Source organism: Pseudorca crassidens, chromosome 11 (genome assembly GCF_039906515.1).
Source record: "Pseudorca crassidens isolate mPseCra1 chromosome 11, mPseCra1.hap1, whole genome shotgun sequence".
Classification (NCBI taxonomy): domain Eukaryota; kingdom Metazoa; phylum Chordata; class Mammalia; order Artiodactyla; family Delphinidae; genus Pseudorca; species Pseudorca crassidens.
In genome coordinates, this window is record NC_090306.1 from 99,980,441 (window position 1) to 99,999,738 (window position 19,298).

Genomic DNA, 19,298 nt, shown 5'->3' on the forward strand with positions numbered 1-19,298 from the left:
GGGGACTCCTGAGGTGAGCCTGGCTCTTGGAGCCTCTGCTTCTTTCTCTGTAAAATGGAAACGGGGAGACTCATCTCACTCACAGTGTGTTTGGAGATGGGCATGTTCTTTGCAGATAAGTAGAGAGGGCTCAGTGCACAGCGGGTGCTCAGGAAATACGTTCAGGGAAGCTCGGGTGATGAGTGGTCTCTGGGCTGGTCCTGCTATTTGGGCCTTGGGGAGTGGGCAGGGAGGCGCCAGCCTGCTGCCCACACAGGGGGAGCCTAGGCCACACAGCGGCAGGTTTGGGGGAGAGAAGAACTGCAAGGGGCTCCGGTGCCTCAACTCCCCAACCTCTAGCTTGGCAGGGGCAGTGGGACAGGGACACGGCCCCCTGGGCAGTGGTCTTGTACCTGGGATCTTGCCTGGCTCCAGAGCTGGTGCATAAATGCCAGTGAAGACACGTCCACCAGCTGATGAGAGCATGAGGCACACGCACAGCACAGAGACTGTCATACTCACGAGATCAACTGTTTATTGATTTTTTTCCTAAAATACTATGCGTTTAAAGAAACACCTAAACTGAAAAGACGTGACAATTTTTGGTACATCTGTAGCAAAGGAATGAGGATTTCTGCTGGTAAGTGTTCATGACAGACAGACACACATCCATTTTCCAAGCAAGACATCAAGCTCACTGGAAACATTGAATAAAATGCATAGCTTGTGATGGCAGCAGCCACTTCTCCAATGTCTGAGTTACACAAAATAAAGGTTATCCCTCCCTCCCCTGCCCCATGATTACAGTGTAGCTTCCGGCCCCAGCACGCCTGCTCCCTGATGACTAAGGATACTGAGAAGAGACCCTTGTGCTAGGGGGGTGAGACCCAGCTTTTGTTTGCTCACGAGGAATACAGATGACAGTGAAATCTTCAACTGCTGGAAAGACAGGGGAGGTCTGTACAGTGTTCTGCTACAGAAAGGACTCAGGCTAGTTAGAAGTTGGACCCACAGCTAGCCAGTGAGGACAGACTTCCCTACAGCAGGCTCCACTTCAGAGAGGCCCAGGGCCCGAGCCCGGAGGGTCTCAGCTGACCAGCCAGGCCTGTGCCCAAATGCCACGGTCTTTAAGCAGTTTACAAATTAAACCCACTGTCAAAAGCTGTTAAATCTCATTAACACAGTAGACGAGCTCTTTAGATTCTCTGAATATCAAATAATATATACAGATATACACCAAGACATGACAGTCTAACATAAAGCATCTTAACTATAGATGCATTCACTTGAAAAGTTAGTCTTCTTATTTTTTAACCTTTCAAATCACTGATAAAATTGTTAATTTGCATGAGTGAAGTTTTAAGCACAGAGTGAAAACAGTTTTTAAATATGGTGACTTTAGAGAGTTCTACATAAGGTTATTTGCGAAAGTCACATTTGGATGCCCCAAATGTGGACAGCATTCACAACAGGAATCCAGCCATGTGTTCCCATCTTTCTACCGCAATCTCTTGTCTCAAACATTGTCTGTCCAGATGAGCTACTGGCTCTCGCAGCTTGCCCCAGGCAGTGGCATGGTTGATTAACAGTACGACATGGAAATAGAGATATTTCCTTAAGACTGGTGTACATCCATCTATGCCATAATTTAAGTATAAATGAATGGAAGAACATGTATATAAAAAAGTAACTGTACACAGCCTTTAAATTAAAAACCTCAAAGTCCTCCCTCAGAAAATGGCATGTAAGTTTGTTCATCTAAGTTGCAGGTGATGGGACTCGTCAGAGAAAGTAATCAGTGGAACCAGAATCAGTGTAACCCACCATTACCATGGACTTGGAGGAGAGGAGGAAAGACAAGGTCAAGAATATACAGATCCATGATAAGCCAACACACAGCGAGTGGGGGAGCGGGGGCAGGGGAGGGTCCCGGCGATTTCTGTTGTACTGCATCTTCCTGTGCTCAGATCTCTCCATTTGCACTGTGGAAAGGGTGCCGAGTCCCAGGTAAAAGGACCAGCTTGTCTGCCTTCAAGAGACACCATGAAGCCAAGAACAATGGAACCATCATCTTTTGCAGGAAAAGGAGTGGATGCCCACACAGCTGGCTGGAGGCACCAGAGCCCGGGGCCAATGGCTAACAGAGCCCCTGGGACCTCCACCTCCACCCCTCCGCCAGCCAGCCCACCAGCCCGTCACTGGATCGCCTCGACGTAATTCGCTGGGTACAGGCCAACCTGTCCGTTGTCCAACCGTCCCTTGCACCAGCCCTGCTCATCCTCATCCTCTATCTTGGTCAGCTCATCCCCTGCAAGACAGAAAGGAAGCGGTCTTGGTGACCACAGGGTCAGAGAATCACCCTCATGTTTTAGCCCCCACCCTGGGCCCACAGAGGGTCCCTAACTTGGGTGGGAGGGGCAGGCATTCTCCTGGGGGCAACGTGGCCCGAGGGCCTGGCTCTTTCTCTATCAAGTTGCATCTGAGGTTTCGTGTTTAGTCATGGGGGCCTCTGAGAGATCTAAAGACCCAGGTCTTTCACACAGTGATCCTAAAGCAAGCTGTTCTCAGTTGCCAGCGGGGCTCCCACAGAGACTGCAGAATTAAACGCTGCAGGACTTTTGCCTCCCTGACTGTCCCAGGCCAGGTCAGAGGAATCCTTTCACAAGGTCTGTGCCACCTCCCTCACAGCCCTGTACTGCCATCCTTCCTTCCCCTGGGCCCTGGCCCGCCTGATCTTCTTGTATCTCCTCCAGCACTCGTTGCCATGGTCTTGGTGCCTTCATTTAATGTGTGTCTAGACTGCAGGCTGTGGGAGCGTTGGGGACCCATTATTCTATCCCCAGCAGCTAGCTCAGAACATTTGTCCTCTGACTTAAGGAAATCAACCCCTCCCAACACTGAGAGTGTCAGCACGGTTCTGGAATCTCCCCATGGCTCTGTGTTAGTGCAGTTTGATTTATCTTTTGTTTGTTCAAGCATGAAGGAACCTCTACATCACACCAAGGCCCTGGGTGGTGAAGGAGATACAGACACGAGAGAGGGACAGATGGAGCCCTGGTTCCTCAAGGAGACAGGCCAGGGGACAAGGACCAAAGGTGTGGTCAGGGCTGAGGTGGAGGGAGGTCCAGGCGTGGCATTTTCCTGTTCAGGACAGACAGAGCAGCCCAGACCAGGGGACAGGAAGGAGCTCTGGTCGGTGACCACCCTGCAGAGATGGCTGTGGGGACTGGCAGAAGACAGGCCAGCTGAGGCCTGTCCTTATTGGTCACTTTGCAGCTTTGTATTTCCTGTTGGCATTTTGGTCCATTTTTCAGGGTCAGTTGCATTTTTTTCCCTCAGGCAATTAAGCCTTGTTTAGCAACATTTCCCTGACTCCTTATTTTGTGTAGCAGCAATACTGATCCAGATGCCTGGGGGGCCAATACCTGGGCTGCTGGGAGACCTGGCCAAGGCCCCATCCCTGGAGCTAGCTGCCTCATCTGTGGACCGGGGGAAGGGTGGGGGGGGCACTGTGAGGACTAAGTGTTAAAACACAAAAGGGCCCTGGGTCCACGTAGCGAGCATTCGGTAAACGGGGGCTGCCATTACTCCCATGAGCGAGATGGCTCTGCCCGCTGCTGTGCACCTGACCCGCTTCTGTCAGCACCCGTGCTCATGCAAGTCTGGCTTGGCAACATCAGGAGCGAATGCAGGGGGCCAAGGTGTGGCGTGCTGAGTGGTAAACCTCATCTTCGCCCACCCCCAGGTGCCCCCGTGGGCCCCTGGCAGGGGCGACACTGACGACTGGTGTTTCTCCCATCAGGCCCTGATGAGCGAGGCTGCCCGGAGCCGACGGGGCACCAGCTCTATTATGCTGTCACGTGGTGAAAAGTGCACCAAGTGAAGACTCTGCAGGCTCCCAAGGCCCAGAGAAGTGGAGAGCGGCCAGAGCGTGCTTAAGACAGAGGAAGCAGTATGGGCCGGGAACTAATGTCACGTCGGGGAAAAGAAAAATAACACAGAAAACAGACGAAACTAATAGGAACCTTCCAAGTTGTGGAAATGTAAACCAGTGACTAGAAACATTCATTTCAGTTTGCTTTTGGTAATTCACTGGGAACAGAAGGAAACATTTTAAATCTATAAAACTGCTGACTAATCCAATAGGTAAAATTTAGAGGGAATTCCCTGGCAGTCCAGTGGTTAGGACTTGGCGCTTTCACTGCCGGGGACCAGGTTCAATCCCTGGTCAGGGAACTAAAATCCCACAAGCTCTACAGTGGGGCCAAATGAGAAAAAGAAAGATTTAGAAAGAATGAGAAATTAAAAATCAATCAATCAACAAACAAAGCAGGGGGGAAACAACCCCAACCATAGATGTCAGAAAACTCGAGGTAATTCCCTGGCGGTCCAGGGGTTGGGACTCTACCCTTCCACTACAGGGGGTGTGGGTTCGATCCCTGATCAGGGAACTAAGATCCCGCAAGTTTCAAGGCACACCCCCCACCCCACCAAAAAAAAAGAAAAGAAAAGAAAACTCAACAAAGGTGTTTAAAGACACGTAAGAGGGGCTTCCCTGGTGGCACCGTGGTTGAGAGTCTGCCTGCTGATGCAGGGGACACGGGTTCGTGCCCCGGTCCGGAAGATACCACATGCCGCGGAGCGTCTAGGCCCGTGAGCCATGGCCGCTAAGCCTGTGCGTCCGGAGCCTGTGCTACACAACGGGAGAGGCCACAACAGTGAGAGGCCCGCGTACAGAAAAAAAAAAAAAAAAAAAAAAAAGACACGTAAGAACTTTCTACATCCAGGGCTTCCCTGGTGGTGCAGTGGTTAAGAATCCGCCTGCCAATGCAGGGGACATGGATTCGAGCCCTGGTCTGGGAAGATCCCACATGCCGTGGAGCAACTAAGCCCGCAAGCCACAACTACTGAGCCCAAGTGCCACAACTACTGAAGCCCACGCACCTAGAGCCCGTCCTCCGCAACAAGAGAAGCCACCGCAATGAGAAGCCTGTGCACCACAATGAAGAGTAGCCCTGGCTCACCAAAACTAGAGAAAGCCTGCGCACAGCAACGAAGACCCAGCGCAGCCAAAAATAAATAAATTAAATAAATTAAAAAAAAAAAAAAAGAAAAGAACTTTCTACAACCAGCCAGAGGCACCCAATGACCAACCCTGGGGTCGAGTGTCTGGGGAGAGCTGGCCGGCCTGCTGAGTGCAGAGAGAAGGGCTTCCGGACACAGCCCCAGCCGGTGTGGGGTGGGGTCAGAAGTGAGGGTCCGTCCCAGAGATGGAGCATGGAGGGCACACTTTAGCCTGTGCTGGTTGAGTCAGGGCCCAGCACAGCCCCTGCCCTGGAGGGATGGATGCTGAATTTGGGCTGGCTTTGAGGAGGGGCAAGGCAGAAGGAAGGAACTTGGCTCCCTTTGGGCCCACTTGGCACAGGCCGATCAAGCGTCTCTGGACAGGCGCTAAGGTAGTGCTCTTCAACTGGAGGGCTGCAACCCATTTGGTGAACTACAACCAGCATTAAAAAAAAAAAAAGGACAGGATAGAAAATCTCCACCCACAGAGCTCATACAATCAGGATCCAGACTGGTCTATAAAACCGGGGTTTCAGCTACTGGCAGCAAAGGTGTGTTGGTGGTAGGTGTGCACACAGCATGGCTGCAGGAAGAGTGTGAAAAGCACTGCCCCAAGATGAGGCTCTGCAGCCCCACGGACATGCTGCCTGCTATTCTGGGGTCTGGGCTCCTCTGCCAGCTGTGGGCCTCTGGAGAAAGGCTTCCCTTGGGGACCCACAGGGCAGCTGCTTCCAGAGAGCCTGGTGATCAGCATCTCCTGTGCACAGGCCTTAGCCCTGCTGAGGCAGCATCTTGGGCAAAGGCACATGGGCACCTCGCTGTCTTCTAAGCTTTGGTGTTGAGCATCTGCTACCTTTTTTTTTAAAATTTATTTATTTTAATTATTTATTTATTTTTGGCTGCATTGGGTCTTCCTTGCTGCGTGCGTGCTTTCTCTAGCTGCGGAGAGTGGGGGCTACTCTTCATTGCGGTGTGTGGGCTTCTCATTGCGGTGGCTTCTCTTGTTGCGGAGCATGGACTCTAGGCAAGCAGGCTTCTGTAGTTGTGGCGCACGGGCTTAGTTGCTCCACAACATGTGGGATCTTCCCGGACCAGGGCTTGAACCCTTGTCCCCTGCATTGGCAGGCGGATTCTCAACCACCGCGCCACCAGGGAAGCCCCATCTGCTACTTTTAAAATGGGGGGTGGATTGGCGAACACACAAATGAAACTAGCAGGAAATTTTAGCAGACTTAAAAAACAACAACCTCCCCCAGCAGGCTGGAAGCACTCGCCCCAGATGCCAGCCGGGAGGGCCACCTACCAGCCTTGAAGCTCAGCTCATCGTGCTCCTGCCCTTCGTAGTCGTAAAGGGCCCGGACCCGCACTTCCGTCCCCGAGGGTGTGTCCTCGTCAAATGGATTTGAGTCCCCGTTGGCGTCCGTGGAGGAGAACGGGTTGTTAGACTCATCGTCTGACCAGTCCGTGGGGTAGCTCTGGGTCTTCTCGTAGCTGCTCACACTGCAAGAAAGGGTTGACCCAAGGGCCCTGAGCATGGGGTTGGCAGAGGCCTGAAGCCCTGCCTGGAGCCTTGGTCCCCGCCCAGGCAGCCAAGGGAGCCCTGGGGCTGGGCTGGGACCCCTTCTGCAGGATCACAGCCCCCTCAGCAGCCCTGCGTGGGCAGGCTCCCTGCGGGGCCGCCCGGCATACCCATCTTCCTGTGCTGGTGTGCCGGGACCTTGACATGGGTTAACAGAGGGCAGAGAAAAAGCAACCACAGCTTGTTAATTGGTGCCTCCCTCCCTAAGAGATCGAGAAGCCAGAGACCGTCCACCAGCTGGCAGCCGGGCCACCTCCTGCAGGCCTCATGCATTGCTTTGAGTGCCGAGGGGGTGAGACCCTGGACAGAGAGGAGAGACAAAGGAGCGAGGTGGAAACCAGAGGGAAACGTTTGTTCACCAACTTTTTGGCCTTAATGTCCTCCTTCTCACTGACGGTGCTCCCCGTGTCGTCCTCGTCCTCGAAGGGGTTGTAGCTGGACAGTGACTGCGCTGACCGTGCGCTGTTGCTCGGGACACTAAAGTCGCTACGGGGAGAGAGAGAGCTTTCAGGGGACCCCAACTCGGTGGCCCCCAAGGTCCCGGGTGCTCCCAGCTGCAGGATCACAGGGCCAGGGTTTGAAGGGACAAATCGGCTCCCCGTCAAATAGGAGGAATATGTTGTTTGCGCAGAAAGCCTGTTTTAGCAAAACACTTGGCAACGCTTTGGCTGTTAATTGCGCTTTAAGTGTCTAAGAGAGAACAAGGTTTCCCTTTGCCCTCCTTGTGTCTGAACACAGTCTATCCTGAACAGGAGCCCTGAGGTGGGCACAGGCTTTCGCTGGAGCAAAGTGCTCCTGGGCTCAGGGGTTCTCTCCATAGTCCGCCCCACCTGGCTCTCTGCTGAGAGTTGGCAGCCGCCAGCCTGTGGGGCTCAGCCTGGCGAGGGTGACAGCCGGGGAGGCTCAGAGCCCTGCCGAGAGCAGGAGGGAGGCTCCCGGAGCTCTCCAGACCCCACAGAGCAGCGTACCCTCTCCTTCTGACTACAAAAGGGCCCAACAGCCTCCGCCCTGGTTCTTCTGGGTCTGCAACTTCCAAAATCGGAAGCAAAGCCTGCTGAATAGCCCTTTCTGGGAAGAAAGGACCCCTTTTGTGCTCCAGAGAGGGAAAATCCATCTGCTTAACTGTATCAACTGCCTACTGTGTGCCAGGCCCAGAGGGGACCAGAGAGAAATTTGACCCCAGCCTGGCCTGAGTGCTGACAGCCAGGTGATGAAATGCAGAGCGTAGAACAAGACGGTAGAGATAAGACAGGCCCCCGAGAGCCCACGCACCCCACTGTAGAACTCTAAGCTGAAGAACCGCACCACTGAGCTGCAGGGCAGGGCTCCCCATGCCAGCACCACCTCCCAAGCCAGGGCGGCACGGAGCGGGCCCACAAAGTGCTGGGGGGATGGCTCAGTCAGAGAGGGGGAGGGTAGGCAAGGAAATGCTTCAAATGCCACCAGAGTGACCCCAAGTGGCCGGCAACTGCCTCACTGGTTTCAGGCCAGGCAAGAGGCACTGGGCCTATGCCTGCCTGCTGCCTACATCCGGGCCACATGTCTAAGACCACCAGGCCCTCCTCCCTCTTCGGCACCTTTCTCCAGCTGACCTGAAAGGGGGTTGGTGCTGGGCAGCTGAATTTGTGCAGCAGCCCTGGCCAGCCTAGGCCGCCCCACCCCGCCCATAGTCACACAGGTGCTGGCCTGACCCCTGGCACGGTGCTCACTGCTGCAGTCACTTAATCAGGCCCACCTGCCCAGATGGTGGCACAGCAGCTGAATGACAAGTGGCCATGTCAGCCCAGGGAGACTGGGCGGGGGCTTCAGTGCCCAGGGCTACAGAAAGGCCTGCGGAACCTGCGCTGACTCTTCCTAGGAAGCCACGAGCCTGAGGTGTGTTATCACCCAGCATGCCGTGGAGGCCTCTGGGCCCAGGGCCTGCAGGGCAGCCTCAGCTCTGCAGAGGACAGCAACACTATCTGCTGGGAACTCTGTGGCCTCACCTGGCACACACTTTCCAGGAGGTTCTAAAGGACCTCAGTGCCACCTCTTTGATCCAAACTCAGTTTTAGCAAACAATGAGGTCAGAAATAACCAGTGCTCTCAGCAAAGAGGTAATTTGAAAAAGGGGGCACTTGACAATGCCCCACCCCCGAATCAGGCACCTGCATACGGCACGGGAAGTAAGTACAAACCTGGCCAGGACACCTGAACCCTCTTGAAGGACCCCACCGACAGTGACCTCCACCTGCCCGTGTGCACCACTGGGGACACATAATGACCAGCACCTAACATAAGTTCTTCCCCTCATTTGGGGCCCAAAGCACATTTGTGGCAAAGGCTCCCCCTCTGGATCTTTCTGCAGCTCTGGCACCAGGTGGACTGATGATTCTCTCCAGAGATGACCTTGGGCCACTGCCCAGCAGAGGGCAGGCAGCCCGGGAGTGTCTGGAAAGATGGCCCTGGGGCTCCCTGCGAGGCCCCATCGGGGAGTCTCCCGGTGTTCCAGGTGGGGGCGTCCCAGCCCATGCAGAGGACCAAGGGGACCTTTCCAGGGATTGAGGCCGCCCCAGTGCCCACCTGCTGGGCTTGTTCTGCAGAGCCTGGTCCCCGGTCTGGTTGATGCCCGTCAGGGTCACACCATCAGCAGTCTTCTTCTTCTCTCTCCGGCTGAGAGTTCGATTCAGGTCTGCAGACCACTCCTGAGCAACGGGTGCCGAGGGAGAGAAATCAGGAATTTCATTTGTTTGAGGCCACATCAGTCTAAAACACCGGCCAGTGAGCCAGTGGCCTGCCCCGCACAGTTAGTGGCATCTACCCTTGCTGCCTCTGCTCTCCCTTGTTACCCAGCAGACCCCGGGCTCATGACACCTACCACTGACCCCTAGTCACTGTGCAAAGTGTGGACTCCTCAGGGGGCCTGGAGGTCAGCACCAGGCCCAGCCTGCAGGGACGGATGGATGATAAGAAGACTGGAGCCGACACTCGGGGATCCTGCATTCCAGTCCCAGGGAGCCTCCCCATCCAACCCCTGTCCCTGTGGCACTCAGCTTCCGGACCCCCTCAGGCCCGCAGCAGCAGCCAGAGGCCTCGCCAGGTTTCCTCGCGCTTCCAAAGGAGACAGAGCCCACCCTCCGAGGGGCTTGGCATTCAGTGCTGAAGACTCTCTCATCCGTGCCCTGAACCGTCAGCAGGGCAAGAGAGCTGGGCATGGGGGCCTGAGCAAGCCTGCAGTGTGGGAAATGGGCCCTGGGTGCAAACAAAATCAGGGGCCCAGGGGAGCTCCCGCATCACTGCAGGGGCAACCCAGCCACTCAAGTCTCCAAGGAGCAGTGCCCTTCCCTGCCCAGAACGTCCTCCCCCATCTGAGCAGCGTGCTGGGGGCTAGCTAACAAAGCCAAGCAGTGTTTGCCTCCCCAGAGGTTCACTATTTTCCCAGCACGTGAACAGGCTTTTATCAACTGCACTGAAAACACTGGGAGAAAAGCATGTGTGCACATTTAATGAACACTTCCCCTGCCCCATTTCTACCCATTATCCAACAACTTTATCTGAATTAATATTTGGGATGACTTTGAGCTGTGCTTTGAGTCATGAGCTTTGCTCATGTGTAGTTATGGAATTTCAAGGCTAGAAGCCACCTTAGAAACATTCAAGTCTAACCTGCCAATTTGTCAGATGAGGAAACCAACGCCCACAAAGAAAAGTGACTTGCCCATGCAGAGTTGGTGGCAGACCTAGGCCCTCAACCCCAAACTTAAGTCACCTATTTATTTGTTAATTATTTTCTTAACTGAAATAAGCTGACTGAGAACTCAACTGGAACTCAGAATCCCCATAGTGACCTTTTTAAAAAATGTTTTTTGAATTTTATTTATTTTTCACACAGCAGGTTCTTATTAGTCATCTATTTTATACATATTAGTGTATGTATGTCAACCCCCATCTCCCAGTTCATACCACCACCACCACCACCACCACCCGCCCCCCACTTTCCCCCCTTGGTGTCCGTATGTTTGTTCTCTACGTCTGTGTCTCTATTTCTGCCCTGCAAATAGGACCTTTTGAAATATAAATCCGTCCTAATGGGGTGGCTTCCAAGGGCCGATGTGATCAACACCAGGCCAACTCTGAAGGGAAGGGTCCGCTATTAACTTGGACAACAAAACAGCCTGGGCTACACTGTGGCCACGGTTCTTTAACCTGTCAGAATCAGGCTGCAGATGCCACACACAGACACACCTGGGCTGAACACACACTGCAAGAGGTTTGGAATTCAATAAGTTAGCCATAAAATAGGAACTTACTTCATCCTTGTGGCATGGAAAATAAAAACAAATAATTTCATTAGAGAAAGGAAGCATGATCCTGTAAGAGCTGCAAGCATGCAACACATGCAGGCATGGGTTCCCGGCCCGTGGGACCCACAGAGAGAAGGGCCACCATGGGCTCTGGCCAGGATACCCACCCCAGCAAGACTGCCTGTCAAGTCTTCCTTTCCAGACCATTCTGTTCTCTGGGTAGGGACGAACAACCCTAAGGGACCTGGGGGTTGGAGGGGGTACATGTCACAGAGGGTTTCCTGAGCCTCTCCTGAGAGCAGCAAACACTCCCCGCAGAGGAGAATCCAGGTGTGTGCACAAGTCCCATCACCAACTCGCTTCTTGCCCGTGTGCCATCACTAGGGGGAGGAGAAGTCGGGCTGTGCTGTCTCCTCTAGGTCCACTTCCACCTGGGAAGGCCCTGGGCCTCTGCTCTTGGTCCCTGTTGGGAGCCGGTGTCCTAAAGGCAGTGCAGGGGGAATGCTCAGCTCCAGGGACCCACACTGTCATCTGGAGAAGCTTTCTTGAGAAACTCCAGAAAACAGAGGCACAGGGATGCGGACTGAAAAAACTATAGGCTGGGACGGGGCCAAACAAGCTTCTGTGTGGTGGGCCCAGGGGCAATACCCAGTATGGACCAGGTCACTGAACCTCCAGCCTCCAAGAAGATCGGGGCTGTTGTCATCCCTGTTTTACACATGGGAAAACTGAGTCACAAAAAGGGCAGATGACTTGCTCAGCATCCCACAGCTAGTAAGTGCTGAGGCAGGATCTGAGTGCAGCCTGGACTCCAGCCGCTACTGAGTCAGTGGGGCCAGGTGGTTGGAGCCCAAGGCAGAGGGGGCTGCCTCCAGCATCCTCCCCAGGGGAGGCAGCAGCCATGGCACTGTGGGGCCCTTCCCAGCCCCTGCTTCGCCACGAGGTGGGGAGAATCCTTTCCCTCAGAGAACAGGGTGGTGGGACTTGTGGCCACTGCCTTCTCTGCTATCAACAGGAGGCCAGGTGGGGCCTGGGGACCCAATTCTAGGGCTGGAAGAGCCTTGAGATCCCCAGGCCCTTGAATTTTGCATGTAAAGATACTGGACAGCTTGGACCCATGAAAATGGGAAAAGAAGAAAGTTAATCCTACACCAAAGTTGGTTGAATTTATATAAGAAGATAAGGAAAAGCCCTCATGTGAAGGGTAAAAACAGCTACACACTGAGACCATGCTCCCCTCTTGTCCTGGACCAGAGGCTGCTAAGCTGGTGCTCTTGGCCCACCAGGCCTGGAATGCACTGTGGCCACTCCTTCCCTGGCCATCTCGCAGGGTTGAGCAGGGAACTGTAACTCCTGCAACTCCTGGGACTCACCACGAAGGGAATGCCAGATGGTCAACAAGTGACCATCAAAGTTCTCAATTACAAAGAACATAATTGCATCTTCACCAGGGATTCAGAAGGCCCTTTGGTAATCCTGAAGCCCCCAGAACATTAAACATCCACTTGGTTTCTAGGGTTGCCATGTGTAAAGGCTACCACATAAACAGGGCACAGGCCAGCTCTGAGTTGGATGGAGAAAGAACGGTGTATGACTCGACCCTGTGAGCCTAGGCCCCTCCCAGGCCAACAGGTCACAGGTAGAGCCTCCTCTTACCTCAAACTGTGGCCAGTTCATGGACATGCCTGGCCCGTGGTTGGCTCTGAACCACCTCAGGTCCTCCACCGCGTCGGCAACTTTGATGCTCTGCTCCAGGTCTCGGTAAATGTTTTTGTAGCTAAATCAGAGACAGAAGCGTGACTCTTTTCGAAGGACGGGAAGGCCAGCCCTCAGCCTCGCCCAGGGCCTGCCTAGAGCTGGCGCCATGGTCTGCAGCCGCACGAGAGTCGACTTCACAGGGCAGATCAGACCCTTGCCCTGGCTCAGCTGGACGGTCATCTGGCCGTGATGCACACAGAATCGGACAAACAACAACCATGGCGTGGAAGCCATAGCTTCAGCTTCTGACAAATCAAACCAGGTGGCAACAACCTGGCTTTGCTCTGTGTCAGATAATACAAAAGGTGCTGGCATCTGGGCCACATGGGCCACCAATCTGTGTGGTCCCATTTAACCAGGTCCAGAATTCAGTGTCAGAAAGCTCCCCCTCATCCCTTCAAAAAAGTAGGAAGGTTTACACTCAGCTGTGCAAAAACAGTAAACGAAGATTGGCCAGTGCTGTGGTGGCTGCACACCCCACGAGCCACCTGGGGGGACTCCTGCTTCTGCTTGACCGCTCAGAGCAGCTCGCCTCCCTAGGAAGCTGACCATGTCAGATAGGAGTATGACCACTGCGGGTCCTGGTGTTTTCACTTCTAGGCTGTATGGCTAGCAAGTCAGTTACCCTCTTTGGGCCTGGCCTCAGTGTCTTCCTCTGCTGAGTGTGCATAATACCACCTGTTATGGGGTAAACTGTGTCTTCCAAAAAAGATAATGTTGGAGTCCTAGGCCCCGGTACCACGGAATGGGACCTTATTGGGAAATAGGATCTTTACAAAGGTAATCTGTAAATTAAAAAACCACCTTTTTATAAAAAGGGGGAAATTTGGGTACAGAGACAGAGGGAAGACAATGTGAAGACACAGAAGACGGCCATGTGACTGGAGTGATGTGTCTTGTCTACAAGTCAAGGAAGGCCAAGGATTGACCCCAAACACCAAAAGCTGGAAGAGGCAAGGAAGAGTCCTCCCCTACAGCAGAGCCATCAGAGGGAGTGAGGCCCCGCTGACACCTTGATTGCAGAAGCGCAAGAGAAGAAATTTCTGTTGTTGTAGGCTGCCCAGGTTTGGGTATTTCATTATGGCAGCCCTAGAACTCTACTACACCATCTCCTCCCCAGGGTGGCTTGGAGGACTAAGGGAAGCAAGGCACATCAACCGACGACAAGCCCTCACACGATGGGAGTTACTCCACCCGCAGAAGAGCCTGGCAGCCCCAGCCCTGCCCCAGCCAGCGGTGCAGCCTTGGGCAAGTCCCTTAACCACGCCAGCCTGCTCCCTCATCAGCAAGATGGGGAATAATGCCCCTCCTTCACAGACACTCATAAGGATCCATTAGTTGTTGGCAGAGGAGCTGAATAACTGTTGCTTTTGATGTTTTTCCTATTAGAAGGAGACAAAAGGAATGTAATTTCCTATTCACGACAAGCTTTAACTTGTGAATCATTTCTAAATGGCTCTGCTATGTGGATGACAGAAGTCTAGGTCCAGGGTTAGCACAGGCCTCTGCCCTGACGAAGGTGTCATGGGACCAAAGACAAGGAAAGTATGGAAGGAATATCACAGCCTCCACGTCTCCTTTCAGAACCGAGTCTCTGAGGGTCTGTGCTGCCTGAGGCCCAGAACCACTGGAAGTCAAGGAACAAGCTGGCAGCCAGCTGCTCTGGATTGAAAAGACCTCGTAAAGGTCCTCAAAGAAAGGCCATCCCGGGGGCAGGGTGTGCCAGCCCCGGAACTGCTCGACTTGCTCCCGGGTTGATTTCAAACGTGCAACTGTGGTGGGTCCAAGCCGCGGCCCTCCCTTCCTGCCCAGATGCAGAGGACTGCACCCAGAGCTGGCAGAGAGTGGCAGGCGGCCATCCGACTCAGGCCAGGGAGCAGTTGTCCCAGGCAGCAGGACACTGCATGGCCACAGGCAGGCTTGGCCAAAGGGCCCTCCCTGGACAGGGGAACTTAAGACCTTCTGACAAGCACTGCCACCCCAAGGCTGGAGAGCAGCAACCGATCTTTATTCCAAAGCAACTTTCCACTGACTTCCCTGGGATGTGCTTTTCAGCCAAGGGACACTTACCTGGCCACGTTCGACAGGTCTAGGTGCTTCTGAACCTCCAGCAGAACTTCCCGGAAGAAGCGCAGGCGCTTCTCCTCAAACTGCTGGCACTGCTCAAACACCTGCTCCATGCCCTCCATGTACTGCGGTGTGCCCTGGCCCAGCTCCTTCAGGGATTTCTCGTACTTCTCTTTGGTCTACGAGAAAGTCCAGGCACACGAGTTGAAGACTAACTTCCACTCAGCCCACTTGCCTCTGACCGAGAGCGAGCGAGCCCAGCTCTGCACCTCCCTGTCCATCACCCGGCCCTTGTCCCCCTCCACCACTTCTGAATCCATCAGCATCTAGACTACTCCTCAGGCGACCCCACATCCAAGAAGCACCCGATCTATTTCCTTTGCCCCGCAAGCTCCTGCCCAGAGGACTCACGCCCCACCTCTGCTCCTGAGGGGCACCCACCCAATCTGGCTGTGAAACAGCCCTCTGCACTCCACACGCCAGGCCCCCCAGGCTCATCTTGGATGCTCTCCCCACCACCAATGTCGCCCTTGGGGAAAGCTGCTCCGTCCCCCAGCCGCCCCAGATTCCAAAACCCAAAGAGAACAAGCTCCAGAGTCTGACAGAGTTCCAAGTTCAAGTCCCAGCCCCTCCACTTCTGAAATGCAAATCACACTCCTGGCATCTGCCAGGGCTCTCAGCTGGAGTAAGACCCAAACAGGTAGCCACTGGGGAAGAGGCGGTCACTTGGAGCCCAGTGTGCCTGGCCTCGAGCCCCACGTCACTCGCCCGTGTCCTCTCTCCCACGGGGAAGGGCTGAGCCTCAGATCTTGCCCACAGCAGCAGTGGCTTGACAGTTACCTTAAAGGCAAGATCACAGGGCTCCGAGCGCCAGACAAACCCGTGGCCAAAGCCTGTGCCGCTCGTTTTCTGGGAACCTCGCTTTCCTTCTCAGAAAACGAAGTACTCCTACGTCACAGTATCCTGATACTCAAATGAGGTGATAGACAAGGACACCAAGCGGCACCAAGGCATTCAAAAGAGTCCTAGTCCCCTTTCCTCCAGCCCAAGACATCCCCAACACAGCTGTTCCTCCCCAGACTGTCCTCAAGAAGGGGTTTTACCAGGAAGAAAATATGAATATAGGTATGACCTATTCTCAAGGGTGTCTAGGGACAGCGTGTCATGTCTTTAGCCTAAGAGCCATGGCTAAAGTTAGCACGTTTACCTCGCAGGGATGTGCCCGGGGTCAGTAAACCCATGCAGTCTTCCCTGAGCCCCACATGGTTTTTTTTGTTTTTTTAAAAAAATATTTATTTATTTATTTGGCCGCACCGGGTCTTAATTGTGGCCCATGGGATCTTAGTTGCGGCATGCGGGATCTTTTTTTAGTTGTGGTATGTGGGATCTTTTTAGTTGTGGCCTGTGGGATCTAGTTCGCTGACCACGGATTAAACCCGGGCCCCCTGTATTGGGAGCGCAGACTCTTAGCCACTGGACCACCAGGGAAGTCCCCCCACCCCGACATGGTTTTGACAGTTGGTGGGACCATCAAAGTGATGGTAGCCTCCTAAGGTAAAGTTAGGGATGGCAGGGCTGGGGCCGCTCATTTATCACAAGCCTTTTCCACTATCAAGACCCTGAAAAATGGGGGTTGATCACGGATGGATGGGCTGGCCACCTAGGAACTTTGCTTTTCTGTTCCTGACGACAGCGTGGGGCCTTCTGAGGAAGGAATGAACCCCCCCGAGCTTTTGCAGGACCCCGTGCTTTTAAGATCAAGTCCTGGCCTCAGGGCCCGGCCCCTGCCACCTCTAGAGCAGCTTCTCTGCCCCCATTTGGGATCCAAGTCTACTCGCCACCTCCCCTGCTCCTCTCCCAGACGACTTTCTCTGACTCATGCCCTGGAAGACTCCCCTTTATGCTCCAAAGAGACCCTCTTCTTGAAGCCTTCCCCAACCTCCAGAGAGCAGGCCTGCCCACCCCCGGAGTCCCCACCTCTGCCCCTCACCCCTCGCCTGCTATCTTTGGTTCCTTGTTCTCTTCTAAGCCTCCTGCCTTGGCTGGGCTTGGGTCCTCTATGACCCCAGAAAGAGGTCATCCCTGCCAGAGTCTGGGCCTCCCCAGCAGGAGCACGGCTCCACAGCTGCTCTGGTCATGCATCATCATCCACTGCCCACGCCTATACGTGCGAGGCGCCTCGCAGCAGCTTGAGCTCAGAGGCCAGAGGCAAGCAGCTGTGGGTTCAAACACCAGTGGTGCCATCAGAGTGACACAGAGCAACCCCTTCTTGGGATCCTCCACCATTCGGTAACCTCCCTGGACCCCTGGTGGCGGGGTGGGGGTGGGCTTCACCCGGCCTGTGCTCACGAGCAGCCCCGTCCCAGCACAGGCCAGGTAGAGAGCACGGTCATTGGTTATCGTCATTCGGGGAACTGCTAGCACAGAGAAAGTTCCCAATAAATATTCACGGAGTGAAATGAGAGGCAACCCTCACCCTCACGTGGACTGTGACACTTAGCACAGAACGTGAGAGGTTCCTTTCTGATGGATGCTGCAAGATGCAGTCACTGCCTGGCCAATAAGAAACACAGAAGGACGTGTGCAGCCAGTTAGTGCTGGTTTTTAGAAACTGCTAAGAAGGGCAGCGGGAGTGAGTTGCCCTCCTCTCCAGGCCAGCTCTCAGCCTACACGGACCATCGTGCCCCGAGGTCACTGGCCAGACCACAGAGGCAGGGAGGGAACCCTCTACAAAGTGCCCTGGTCATCCTGACACGTGCCTTACGTCTGACCTCAGGCCCTGGGTTTGTTCTGCCAGTGTATCAGTTTGGTGGAGTCTGTTCTGGGTGGCTGTAAAACATGAAAGGCATGCATCACTCTCTCTTTCACACACACACATCTGGGTATGGAGATGCCTCATCTCTCCTCTAGGCACTTTCCTGGGCACCCAATTCCTTGTGTACCTGATGAAGGCAGCCCCTAGAGTCCCCCCAGCCTGTGTTCCTTGAGTCCAGGTGCCCCCCACACTCAGCAGGCGGTCCCAGGTTCCTCACCTGATCCCACGGAGGAGGCCCCCAGGCTGCTCCACAACCCCAGATTCCTGGCTCAGGCCCAGTCTTAGAGACAGGCGTGGAGGGATTCTCCCCGAGGGATTCTGACACTCGCTCTGAGCAATGAACCCCCGTCTCCCACCCTCCTTGCTATGCGAGGACAGAGCACTGGAGAGGGCACGGGCTCTCCCACGCTCACATCACTGGGTGGCACCTGACTGAACCTCTCCGAGGTTCCTCCGTTTCCTACGTCACAAAACGGAGATGACACCACCTAATTCCCTGGGGCTCAGTGATGCTCATCTGAGGCCTGAAAAGGTGGGCAGGTAGTAACACATCAGCTTGGGACTCCTGTTTCCCCTTTCGGGGTCACGACCTATTCCTGAAGCACACCTCCCCTCTAACATCACCTCTTTCTCCAAATCCAGGCTGGGACTCTCTTCCGTGAACACTGCAGCAGGGCAGGCCCTTGACAGGGGCAGTCTCCGGCCGCCCAGCCCTTAGAACAGAGCAAAGGAGGAGGGTGGGGCTGGGGGCCAAGCTGGGAGCCGAGGACACAGGCCCAGAGCCTTGCTCACGTCAACCCTCCCCTCCCAGGCTCTCGAACCTTCTCCCGGTGGCTCCCTGCCGCAACATCCCAAGCGCCTTACTTTTCCTGCGTTACAAGGCCGTCTGGTCCTCATAACCCTCTGAACCAGTGCACCCATCAGCTCCCCGCTGCTGACATCCACAACTCGTGTCCTGCACAAGCTCTTCCCTCCCACTGCCCCACTGCCCTGTCCCCCACGCACAGGAGTCACCCGTTGCCCCTGCCTGCCCAGAACTCGGGTCTGCCCTGGTCCTGAGGTGGGCACTAATGGCTCTGGTAAGGTAAGGCGTGACCTCGAGGGCAGGAATGTGTTTCATTGAGGCAGCCATCTGTCGGAGCATCCGACCAAGCAGCGACAAAGGTACACTGCGTGCCAGATGTGTGAACGGGTGAGGCGTGCGCTCTCAATATGTAAAGAAAAGTGCACAATTTACCTTAAGAACATCTTGCTTGCATTTTTCTGCTTTGTCTTGCAATTTCTTAAGCTGTTCAGGGTTGAGGGACGGGTCCGCTTTGCTGTTGGTCTCTCGTGATATTGCCAGCTTCTCCTCTTTGCACGCCGCGTGGTAGGCTTTCTTTGCTGCTTCCACCTACAGGGAGAATGAGTTCCTGAACACCACGTTTAAAGTTCAAGATCCTCGCTAGAGGCTACACAGACTGTGGGAAGTGCTTGTGCTCTCAAGAGGAGAGGAAAGAGCAGGTACAAAGCTGTATATTCAGTATTAATTACAACAAGTAAAACAGAGGAGTTCATTCAGCAACTATTGATGGAGCGCCTGCTTTGCTGTCAGGAAACATGTAGGCAATAGGGGTACAGTGCCAGTCAAAGAGCCTGGGCTCTCATGGAGCTTACCGTCTAGCTGGGAGAGGCAACCCCAAGAAACAGTTCAAGTACAGAGTAAATTAGAAGGTGGCAAGTGCCAAGGAGGAGAATAAAGCAGGGAGGAGAG

The 19,298-nt window shown here is 54.4% G+C and overlaps 1 protein-coding gene across 5 annotated transcripts in view; it reads right to left on the reverse strand.

Moving 5' to 3' along the window:
* Window positions 1-494: 494 nt before the first annotated feature.
* Window positions 495-19,298, reverse strand: part of PACSIN2 (protein kinase C and casein kinase substrate in neurons 2) — a 139,560-nt gene continuing 120,756 nt past the window's right edge. For 4 of the 5 annotated variants that reach the window (XM_067698312.1, XM_067698315.1, XM_067698314.1 and 1 more), the window contains exons 5-11: window positions 18,783-18,938; window positions 14,734-14,909; window positions 12,562-12,682; window positions 9,185-9,306; window positions 6,986-7,108; window positions 6,347-6,543; window positions 495-2,287 (exon numbers count right to left, since the gene is read on the reverse strand). In XM_067698312.1, coding sequence (XP_067554413.1) covers window positions 2,175-2,287; window positions 6,347-6,543; window positions 6,986-7,108; window positions 9,185-9,306; window positions 12,562-12,682; window positions 14,734-14,909; window positions 18,783-18,938 — 1,008 coding nt within the window. In that variant the 3' untranslated portion in view covers window positions 495-2,174. The remainder of the gene's footprint in view (window positions 2,288-6,346; window positions 6,544-6,985; window positions 7,109-9,184; window positions 9,307-12,561; window positions 12,683-14,733; window positions 14,910-18,782; window positions 18,939-19,298) is intronic. The other variant, XM_067698317.1, reaches the window with a different exon arrangement.